The sequence below is a fragment of the Muntiacus reevesi genome, chromosome 7 (assembly GCF_963930625.1).
Source record: "Muntiacus reevesi chromosome 7, mMunRee1.1, whole genome shotgun sequence".
NCBI lineage: Eukaryota > Metazoa > Chordata > Mammalia > Artiodactyla > Cervidae > Muntiacus > Muntiacus reevesi.
The window spans coordinates 8,315,319-8,327,335 of NC_089255.1; the positions used below are offsets into that span (position 1 = coordinate 8,315,319).

At 42.4% G+C, this 12,017-nt stretch overlaps 1 protein-coding gene across 1 annotated transcript in view; it reads left to right on the forward strand.

Moving 5' to 3' along the window:
• The first annotated feature begins 7,243 nt into the window (after window positions 1-7,243).
• The window catches only part of AGGF1 (angiogenic factor with G-patch and FHA domains 1), a 42,063-nt gene continuing 37,289 nt past the window's right edge, over window positions 7,244-12,017 (forward strand). The window contains exons 1-2 of the mRNA XM_065940673.1: window positions 7,244-7,799; window positions 11,795-11,897. Coding sequence (XP_065796745.1) covers window positions 7,590-7,799; window positions 11,795-11,897 — 313 coding nt within the window. The 5' untranslated portion in view covers window positions 7,244-7,589. The remainder of the gene's footprint in view (window positions 7,800-11,794; window positions 11,898-12,017) is intronic.

The following is a 12,017-nucleotide window of genomic DNA, read 5'->3' on the forward strand; positions in this document are numbered from 1 at the left end:
TTTTTGTGTATGGTGTTAGAAAATGTTCTAGTTTCATTCTTTTACAAGTGGTTGACCGGTTTTCCCAGAACCACTTGTTAAAGAGATTGTCTTTTCTCCACTGTATATTCTTGCCTCCTTTGTCAAAGATAAGGTGTCCATAGATGCGTGGATTTATCTCTGGGATTTCTGTTTTGTTCCATTGATCTATATTTCTATCTTTGTGCCAGTACCATACTGTCTTGATGACCCTAGCTTTGTAGTATAGTCTGAAGTCAGGCAGGTTGATTCCTCCACATTGATTGATTTCTGAATATTGAAGAATCCTTGCATCTTTGGGATAAAGCCCACTTGGTCATGATGTATGATCTTTTTAATATGTTGTTGGATTCTGTTTGCTATAATCTTGTTAAGGATTTTTGCATCTATGTTCATCAGTGATATTGGCCTGTAGTTTTCTTTTTTTGTGTGACATCTTTGTCTGGTTTTGGTATTAGGGTGATGGTGGCCTCATAGAATGAGTTTGGAAGTTTACCTTCCTCTGCAATTTTCTGGAAGAGTTTGAGTAGGATAGGTGTTAGCTCTTCTCTAAATTTTTGGTGGAATTCAGCTATGAAGCCATCTGGTCCCGGGCTTTTGTTTACTGGAAGATTTCTGATTACAGTTTTGATTTCCGTGCTTGTGATGGGCATGACCTCCTTTAAATTCCACTGTTGCCACACTTGAACCACCATCATTCTGTTTCAGTTTATTGAGACGGCGAACTGATTTCTCTGTAGGCACAGGATAACTTAACACTGAACTTTGTACATCTATGACTCCACTCAAGCAACAGACTTTCCATTTTATCAGTTACTGGATGCCAACCAAAGGAGACCACTTTGCTACTAGCAGAAATAATAGTAACTTTGGCAGCTTTGAAGAACATCTCCTGTGTGCACTTAGTACAAATTGTGGATACAGTCAAGTTCAATGCATGCACAGTGTCTGTTTTGTTCACCATGATCAACATTTTAAATTATCAACACATCCAGTTTTATGCTAAGTACAACATTCTTGTGAGCTTTCTTTGACCTTTCTGATACCTTTGGCTACATCTTGCTAACTATGTGCACAAAATAAATGGAGATTAAAGCACAAATGTTCACAGATACAGTTCAAAGCCATGGAGGCTGGTGTTGAGATGCTGAGCATAGTTCTTTGGGAAAGAGCTGGGTGGTGCCATTCTCAATGCTCTGGGTGCTGCAAAACAAATGCTGAACACTATTTTCAGTTTTTGCCTTTTTTCATCAAAGTGGAAATCCCTCTGGATTTATTTTAGTTAGCAAAAACAGATACAGGAGAGGAGAAGTGGTATAACACAAGCTATAGAAAAGTGGGGAATTTTCTCCAGATATACACTCAGGAGTGGGATTGCTGGATTATATGGTAGTTCTATTTTTAGTTTTTTAAGGAACCTCCATTATGTTCTCCATAATGGTTGTGCCAATTTACATTCCCACCAACAGTGTAGAAGGATTCACTTTCCTCCACACTGTCTCCAACATTTATTGTTTGTAGATTTTTTGATAATGGCTATTCTGATGGTATGAGGTGGTACCTCATAGTTTTGAATTGCATTTCTCTAATCGTTAGTGATGCTGAGCATCTTTTCATGTGCTATTTGGTCATCTGTTTGTCTTCTTTGGAGATATGTCTATTTAGATCTTCTGCATATTAAAAAAATTTTTTTATATTGAGTTGCTTGAATTACTTATGTATTTGGAGATTAATCCCTTGTTGGTTACTTTGTTTGCAAATATGTTCTACCATTCTTTGTTCAGTTCAGTTCAGTTTGGTTGCTCAGTCATGTCCGACCCCATGAACCACAGCACACCAGGCCTCCCTTTCCATCACCAACTCCCGGAGTTTACTCAAACTCATGTCCATTGTGTCAGTGATGCCATCCAACCACCTTATCTTCTGTCATCCCCTTCTCCTCCTGCCCTCAGTCTTTCCCAGGGTCTTTTCAAATGAGTCAGCTCTTTGCGTCAGGTGGCCAAAGTATTGGAGTTTCAGCTTTAACATCAGTCCTTCCAATGAACACCCAGGACTGATCTCCTTTAGGATGGACTGGTTGGATCTCCTTGCAGTCCAAGGGACTCTCAAGAGTCTTCTCCAACACCACAGTTCAAAAGCATCAATTCTTCAGTGCACGGCTTTCTTCACAGTCCAACTCTCACATCCATACATGACCACTGGAAAAACCATAGCCTTGACTAGATGGACCTTTGTTGACAAAGTAATGTCTCTGCTTTTTAATATGCTGTCTAGGTTGGTCATAACTTTTCTTTCAGGGAGTAAGCGTCTTTTAACTTCATGGCTGCAATCACCATCTACAGTGATTTTGGAGCCCCCCAAAATAAAGTCAGCCACTGTTTCCACTGTTTCCCCATCTATTTGCCATGAAGTGACGGGGCTGGATGCCATGATCTTAGTTTTCTGAATGTTGAACTTTAAGCCAACTTTTTCACTCTCCTCTTTCACTTTCATCAAGAGGCTCTTTAGTTTCTTCTTTGCTTTCTGCCATAAGGGTGGTGTCATCTGCATATCTGAGGTTATTGATATTTCTCCTGGCAATTTTGATTCTAGCTTGTGCTTCCTCCAGCCCAGAGTTTCTCATGATGTACTCTGCACATAAGTTAAATAAGCAGGGTGACAATATACAGCCTTGACGTATTCCTTTTTCTATTTGGAACCAGTCTGTTGTCCCATGTCCAGTTCTGTTGCTTCCTGACCTGCATACAGGTTTCTCAAGAGACAGGTCAGGTGGTCTGGTATTCCAGTCTCCTTCAGAATATTTCACAGTTTATTGTGATCCACACAGTCAAAGGCTTTGGCATAGTCAACAAAGCAGAAATAGATATTTTTCTGGAACTGTCTTGCTTTTTCAATGCTCCAGCAGATGTTGGCAATTTGATCTCTGGTTTCTCTGCCTTTTCTAAAACAAGCTTGGACATTTGGAAGTTCATGGTTCATGTACTGTTGAAGCCTGACTTGGAGAATTTTGAGTATTACTTTACTAGCATGTGAGATGAGTGCAATTGTGTGGTAGTTTGAGCATTCTTTGGCATTGCCTTTCTTAGGGATTGGAATGAAAACTGACCTTTTGCAGTCCTGTGGCCACTGCTGAGTTTTCCAAATTTGCTGGCATATTGAGTGCAGCACTTTCACAGCATCATCTTTCAGGATTTGAAATAGCTCAACTGGAATTCCATCATATCCACTAGCTTTGTTCATAGTGATGCTTCCTAAGGCCCATTTGACTTCACATTCCAGGATGTCTGGCTCTAGCTGAGTGATCACACCATCATGATTATCTGGGTCGTGAAGATCTTTTTTGTACAGTTCTTCTGTGTATTCTTGCCACCTCTTCTTAATATCTTCTGCTTCTGTTAGGTCCCTACCATTTCTGTCCTTTATCGAGCCCTTCTTTGCATGAAATGTTTCCTTGGTATCTCTAATTTTCTTGAAGAGATCTCTACTCTATCCCATTCTGTTGTTTTCCTCTATTTCTTTGCATTGATTGCTGAGGAAGGCTTTCTTATCTCTCCTTGCTATTCTTTGGAATTCTGCATTCAAATGGGTGTATCTTTCCTTTTCTCCTTTGCTTTTCACTTCTCTTCTTTTCACAGCTATTTGTATGGCCTCCTCAGACAGCCATTTTGCCTTTTTTGCATTTCTTTTTCTTGGGATGGTCTTGATCCCTGTCTCCTGTACATATCATGAACCTCTGTCCATAGTTCATCAGGCTCTCTGTCTATCAGATCTAGTCCCTCACTTCCACTGTATAGTCATAAGGGATTTGATTCAGGTCATACCTGAATGATCTAGTGGTTTTCCCTATTTTCTTCAATTTAAGTGTGAATTTAGCAATAAAGAGTTCATGATCAGAGCCACAGTCAGCTCCTGGTCTTGTTTTTGCTGACTATTTAGAGCTTCTCCATCTTTGGCTGCAAAGAATATATAGTCAGTCTGATTTCGGTTTTGACCATCTGGTGATGTCCATGTGTAGAGTCTTCTCTTTTGTTGTTGGAATAGGGTGTTTGCTATGACTTGTGCATTCTCTTGGCAAAACTCTAGTAGCCTTTGCCCTGCTTGATTCCGTACTCCAAGGCCAAATTTGCCTGTTATTCCAGGTGTTTCTTGACTTCCTACTTTTGCATTCCAGTGCCCTATAATAAACAGAACATCTTTTTGGGGTGTTAGTTCTAGAAGGTCTTATAGGTCCTCATAGTCCTGTTAAACTTCAGCTTCTTCAGCATTACTGGTAGGGGCATAGACTTGGATTACCGTGGTATTGAACGGTTTGCCTTGGAAACAAACAGAGATCATTCTGTCATTTTTGATTGCATCCAAGTACTGCATTTCAGACTCTTGTTGACTATGATGGCTACTCCATTTCTTCTAAGGGATTCCTGCCCACATTAGTATATATAATGGTCATCTGTGTTAAATTTACCCATTCCAGTCTATGTTAGTTCACTGATTCCTAGAATGTTGATGTTCACTCTTGCCATCTCCTGTTTGACCACTTCCAATTTGCCTTGATTCATGGACTTAACATTTCAGGTCCTTATGCAATATTGCTCTTTACAGCATCGAATCTTGCTTCTATCACCAGTCCTATCCACAACTGGGGGTTGTTTTTGCATTGGCTCCATCCTTTCATTCTTTCTGGAGTTATTTCTCCACTGATCTCCAGTAATCAAAGAAAACCATAATTTGAAAAGATACATGCACCCCAATATTCACTGCAGCTCTATTTGCAATAGCCAAGACATGGAAACAACAGAAATGTCCACTGACAGAGTAGTAGATAAAGAAGATGTGGTACCTATATACAATGAATAAAATAATGCCATTTGCAGCAACATGGATGAAGCTAGAGATAGTCATACTAAGTGAAGTAAATCAGACAGAAAAAGACAAATAATATCCTGTAATAACTTATATGGGAAAAGAATCTGAAAAAGAGTGGATATATGTATATATATATAACTGACTCACTTTGCTGTATAGAAACTAACACAACATTGTACATCAACTTTAATATAAATTTTAAAAAGAAATGATAAGGAATTTATTCAAGCTTAATTATTCAATCAATTGAAGAACCGATGCTTTTGAACTGTGGTGTTGGAGAAGATTCTTGAGAGTCCCTTGGACTGCAAGGAGATCCAACCAGTTCATCCTCAAGGAGATCAGTCCTGGGTGTTCATTGGAAGGACTGATGTTAAAGCTGAAACTCTAATACTTTGGCCACCTGATGTGAAGAGCTGACTCATTTGAAAAGACCCTGATGCTGGGAAAGATTGAAGGTGGGAGGAGAAGGGGACAATAGAGGATGAAATGGTTGGATGGCATCACCAACTCAATGGATATGAATGTGAGGAAACTCTGGGAGATAGTGAAGGACAGGGAAGCCTGGCATGCTGCAATCCATGGGGTGGCAAAGAGTCAGACATGACTGAGTGACTGAACTGAACTGAACTGAACTGAAGGATAAGGATAGATTTATACTTTAGGACATATGGCATGGCACAGCAGACTAAGTTATGTTACTTAGAACCTTCATGCAATTCCCACCTGATACACAAACCTTTTTTTTCCTCAAAAAATTTTGTCACTCTTTTCTTCCAGACTAATGGTCAGAGGTAAGTTATAGATTAGTTGCAGGATATGTCAGAGTTTAGGATTAAATGGATTACCGTTGAGCCAAATGAAGAAAAATTACTTCAAGTAGCGGCTAATAAGTTTATTTACTCATTCTATAATGAATGGTTAAAACTTAAAATCTCATCTATAAAATGAGCTAGGAAGTACCCTTTACCTTAAAGTTACTTAGAAGTGGTGTTTATGGGATTCCTTATCCCACCCCCCCACCCCAAAGGCAGAAAAATAGCTTTTGATATAAAGATTTGGACAAATTCTTGATGAGACTCATAATGCTTTAAGGTAGTTCAGATGGGCGGCGGGGGCAGCATATCTCTATTTTACATTGGAGAGGACATACTGTGTCTTCTCACTGAAAATCTTTTGATGGCTAGGAGAGCAGCACTGTGGTTCCTTGATGAAGGACTCTTAAAGCCTAAGGAATAAAGTGTGCAGGACCTAGAGAGGGAAGGTTCCCACTGGAGAGCTCACCCCCTGACTTAACTACAGGGCAGCTCACAGGATGAAAAGCAGTCTCAGCGTCCACTGAACTAGGACATCTAACAGGAGTCTCATGTTCAGCAAATATTTAAGGATACCTGCTCGGTGACCAGCACTGGGCTGAGCCTTGGGAGAAGACGGACAAGATGTCGTCGCTGACCTCCATACACTCAGGCCCAGCATTCTGAGGTCAGGCTCTGATTCTAAATGACCCAGGCTAAGGAAGGAAGTGTGTTTCAAGAAGCCCTCATCAGTTTAAGGGCTGCTGAGCAAATGCCAGCAGTGTTTATGTAGACGAAACACCAAATAGATCCACTGAAACAGAAAAACTTTGTCTCCTGCTTGCATAGAATCTTGCTGCTTATTTTCCCACCAGGGATGCTTCTCTCTGCAAGCCAGACCTAAAGGAATTTGTTTTCTTGTACCGGGGGTTCCTAACCTCACAGAATCTGCAGAAGCACCAAGTAAGCAGAGTATCAGAACACTACATTTCAGTCCTGGTTTAATATTAACTCTATGGTTTGGTTTAGTCGCTAAGTCGTGTCCGACTCTTTAGAGACCCCATGGACTGCAGCCCGCCAGGCTCCTCTGTCTATCGAATTTTCCAGGCAAGAATCCCGGAGTGGGTTGCCCTTTCCTTTTCCAGGGGGTCTTCCTGACCCAGGGATGGAACCTGCGTCTCCTGTGTTTCCTGTACTCCAGGCAGATTCTTTACCGCTTGAGCCATTAATTCTTGGCAAATCATTTCTTGAAGATCCGCTCTTCTTCTCTGTAAAAGAAGCAGCTAGGAAATGAACTCTGTGCAAAAAGTTTCAAAACGTTTCTGAAAGCGTACGATGGTAAAAGCCTGCAAGAATGCTCGACCTAGTTCATCTCTCCTGGGCTAGTCTGTAGCCGCTTTCGCATTGGCTCGCCACGCCCTCGGTACCGCCCCGCCCCGCCCTCGGTACCGCCCCGCCCCTCCCACTCGGTAGCCTGCGCTTGTGCGCCTTAAGGCCTTTCTCGGCTCTCGTCGTTTCCTTTTCCTTCTCGGCCCCGCCCACCGCCGGCACCATCGTTTCCGGTTCCGCCGAGAAACGGTCGTATCGCTTCGGTCCCTTCTCTAGCCCGCCTGTTTCTCTAACGTTTCTGCGGCTTACGGGGTCGGTTGGACGGGAGGTTACCCATAAAGTTTTACTGTTTGAAACCCGGCCTGGATTGGCCGTGCCCATTATCCGTTCCCTTGTTTGTCCGCAGTCCCTCTCGGCTACAAGGAACAAGCTTCAGGGCGTCATGGCCAGGGGCCGCCGCGGCCGGGCGGAGCTGAGGCCGCCTTTCGCTGCCCACGCGCTCCCTTGGCTCCCGGGTCCTCCGGCGTCCACCTCGGTCTGAGCGCAGCCCCCTCCGCACCCACGGGCCGCCTCGCGCCGGACCCCATGGCCTCCGAGGCGCCGCCGCCTCCGTTGTCTCCGTCGCCGCCTCCCTCCCCCGAGCCTGAGCTGGCCCAGCTGAGGCGCAAGGTGGAGACGTTGGAACGCGAGCTGCGGAGCTGCAAGCGACAAGTGCGGGAGATCGAGAAGCTGCTGCATCACACGGAGCGGCTGTACCAGAGCGCCGAGAGCAACAACCAGGAACTCCGCACCCAGGTGCGCCGTCCGGTTCCAGCCCCACGCCCCGCCTAGCCCGCGGCGAGGCCTTCGAGCGCTGGGGTCGCCTCGGGAGGGCTCCCTGGCAGGGCCTGGACTGCTTTAGAGAGTACCTGGAAGAGTTAAAAGTTTTGTGCTATTTTTATTACAAGAACCTTTGGAACAAACTTAAGAGTTAGGGTACTCGGTTTAGATGAAATGCGTGTGCTGCAGTAGCGGCCGGGCGTGAAGTGAACTTAAGGACCTTGAGTTTTCATTCTCACTTGTAAAATCTCCTTGGCAGTAGGCACATTTATAATATTCCAGATCACTTTTTGAGTTTGTAAAACCCCGATTGCAATCAGAGTCCCATTTATCATCGTCTAGAAGAGTGAACTGAAATGGAGCTTTCCAGTTCCAGTTCAGTCGCTCAGTCGTGTCCGACTCTTTGCGCCCTTGGTTGAGCCTTGAACTGAGCCTTGGTTGCCCATAAAATGAGAATGATGGCACCAACTGATGAAGATTAAGTCAAGTTAAGCGTCAGTAAACTGTTTCACCGTTTCCATCGCTATGCATATGTGAGGGGGCTTCCCTGGTGGCTCAGTGGTAAAAGAATCCACCTGCCAATGCAGGAAACGTGAGTAGGGGGGTTCGGAAAATCGTGTGGAGCACGTAATGGCAACCCCCTCCAGTATTCTTGCCTGGGAAATCCCATGGACAGAGGCGCCTTGGGGGCTAATACAGTCCATAGGGTCGCAAAGTGACACGATGGAGCGACTAAACAACAAGAAGGTATTAATGTGAGGTTGTTCTGGGCATTTATCTTGAGTTGACTGGTGGAAGTTGGGAGGATAGAACTCTGCTTTTTGAAGACACTAAGCAGCTAACTCTTTCCCATAGAATACAGTAAGTGTAAATATTTAACAAACATCTGCTGCTACCACCAAAGCTGGAACTAGAGTGAAGCAAAGGCACCTAAGGCACAAAATTTAAGGAGGCACTCACACTTAGGCTCATGAAAGTTTAGGATCGTATCTGAGAATCACTACCCCCTTGAATTTTTAAACAGCATAATTTTCCCAGCTTGATTTTTTTGGGCTATTGCACTCTTTCCCAAGAAGTTATATTTACACGTAAGTATTAATTTCAGTTAAACTCTTGACTTTTGACATATATTGGTACATTTCCTAAAACCACATATGTAGCCTGAAAATTAAAGTATCAGACTTTGTTATGCTTTGTCAAATAAGCTGTGCAAATAAGTGCTGAGTTGCAGTGACTTTCTGTAGCCTTTGTATGGAGTTGTTCATACTATGATGTAGAAAATTTGTGTTTGGTTACTCAACAGCTATTTCTTGGACACCTACAGGAGACTACAAATAGGGTTAAAATATTGTGGGGAAAGGGGAGCAAAATTTGATAGCCTTAAAAAAAAACCTTATAATTCTAAATTGTGAAAGTACTGCTTGCTACAGGGATTCAAAAACGTTTCAGCTAGTCTTTGAAGAGCCAGCATTTTGGTTATTAGTGTTAACTTGATAGTTGTCTAATATGAAAAATTGAAATGCACAGAAAGCTGTAACATTCCTAGTGATAGTAATGACTCTTTGCTATCTTTCTAGTCAGCCTCCCCTGGTGTTGGGTGGAGTTTGTTAACTGTCATTGCTAATTACTAGATAGTGGTTTATCTGGAGCAGTAAAAAATTGACTTGAGAATTGAAGTTGAACTAGCAGGAAAATACATAATGTATAGGCTTTGGAGTCAAAGTTTGCGCAAATTACTGTATCTCTTTAGATTTCTCATGTTTAAAATGGGGATTAGGACAGCCAGTTTGTAAGGTGGTTGTAAGAATGAATGAGATGTCATCCAAAGTACCAAGTGCAGTGCCTAGAATGTGGCATGTGCTAAATAAATTATCTTCACAGTAATAGTAGTAGTAGCCAGAGCCAGGACTAGGGCAAAGCAATCAGTAGCCTAAGGCGAAAAATTCAACGGGGTACTGATTCCCAAGTACTATCCTAAGCTTTCATGAGCCAAAGTGTGAGTGCCTCCTTAGATTTTGTGCGTTAGGTGCCTTGCTTGCTTCACTCTAGTTCCAGTTTTGGTGATAGCAGCAGATCTGATCATTTATGAAATGTATAGATAATCAGTATATAATCAGTCTTACCACGTTTCTCTTTTTAACCTCTGTGTTACATGAAAGAAATACGTGGAAGCTTGTATTTTAGTTTTATGCTTATAAGGAATATAATCTCACGTTGCATTATCAAAAAGCAAGAGAATTCCAGAAAAACATCTATTTCTTCTTTATTGACTATGCCAAAGCCTTTGACTTTGTGGATCACAATAAACTGTGGAAAATTCTGAAAGAGATGGGAATGCCAGACCACCTGACCTGCCTCTTGAGAAACCTGTATGCAGGTCAGGAAGCAACAGTTAAAACAGGACATGGACCAACAGACTGGTTCCAAATTGGGAAAGGAGTACATCAAGGCTGTATATTGTCACCCTGCTTATTTAACTTATATGCAGAGTGCATCATGAGAAATGCTGGGCTGGATGAAGCACAAGCTGGAATCAAGACTGCCGGGAGAAATATCAATAACCTCAGATATGCAGATGACACCACCCTTATGGCAGAAAGTGAAGAACTAAAGAGCCTCTTGATGAAAGTGAAAGAGGAGAGTGAAACAGTTGGCTTAAAGCTCAGCATTCAGAAAACTAAGATCATGGCATCCAGCCCCGTCACTTCATGGCAAATAGATGGGGAAACAGTGGCTGACTTTATTTTTGGGGGCTCCACAATCACTGCAGATGGTGATTGCAGCCATGAAATTAAAAGACGCTTACTCCTTGGAAGGAAAGTTATGACCAACCTAGATAGCATATTAAAAAGCAGAGACATTACTTTGTCAACAAAGGTCAGTCTAGTCAAGACTATGGTTTTTCCAGTAGTCATGTATGGATGTGAGAGTTGGACTGTGAAGAAAGCTGAGCGCTGAAGAATTGATGCTTTTGAACTGTGGTGTTGGAGAAGACTCTTGAGAGTCCCTTGGACTGCAAGGAGATCCAGCCAGTCCATCCTCAAGGAGATCAGTCCTGGTTGTTCATTGGAAGGACTGATGTTAAAGCTGAAACTCCAATACTTTGGCCCCCTGATGTGAAGAGCTGACTCATTTGAGAAGACCCTGATACTGGGAAAGATTGAGGGCAGGAGGAGAAGGGGACGATAGAGGGTGAAATGGTTGGATGGCCTCACCGACTCAATGGACGTTGGTTTGGGTGGACTCCGGGAGTTGGTGATGGACAGGGAGGCCTGGCATGCTGCAGTAGTCCATGGGGTTGCAAAGAGTTGGGCCCAACTGAGTGACTGAACTGAATTGAATCTCACATTGAGATCCTGTCTGACTGAAGTTGCTAATAAGGGTGCTGTTATCTGCTGATGGGTGTTATTCACACTCCTGCTCTGACCTTGACCTTCAGTGAGGCACAGGGAAGCCAGATGCCCCTCTGAGGCAGTCACCTCTGTTTCTTTCTGCTCCAGTTATTTAGATATAAGATGACTATTTCAAGAAAAAAATGTGTTAACGAATATGAGTGACATTATTTAAGTGAATAGTTAATTCCAGGTGGAGAACACTCAATGAGACTAGGTAATTTAATTCTCAGGGAGAGCTGCTAACCAGTTAAAATGTTAGTATAAAGTCATTCTTATTTTGTTAGAAATAAAATAAATCTGTTCAAAGAGTCTCACTAATTTAGTCAGTCTGATTTTTTGGAAGGAATAGTCTGAGGTTTCACAAGAGAGTATAGGAATAAAAACATCTCCCTTTGCAGATGTAAAAGGTGAAAGCCAATTCTAGTATTTTCAGTTTTTCTGAAAGGAAACTAGCTGATACTGGTACTTCTCCAAACTTTTACCAGGAAAAATAGTTATTGTAATTTTAGGAGAATAAGGTACCTATTAGTAGATTGCTGTGTAGTTTATTTTTCCTAAAGCCTTGTTTTCTTTCAGGTAGAAGAGCTCAGTAAAATACTCCATTGTGGGAGAAATGAAGATAATAAGAAGTCTGATGTAGAAGTACAAACAGAGAACCACCCTCCTTGGTCAATCTCAGGTATTCACCTATAGTGAAGCTATCCAAATACTTTTACCTTCAAATCATGCTAATGGGGCTTTTTCTTTAAATTTAAAAATTATATACATCCAGATAAATAGAGCTGTTACAAAGTTGACT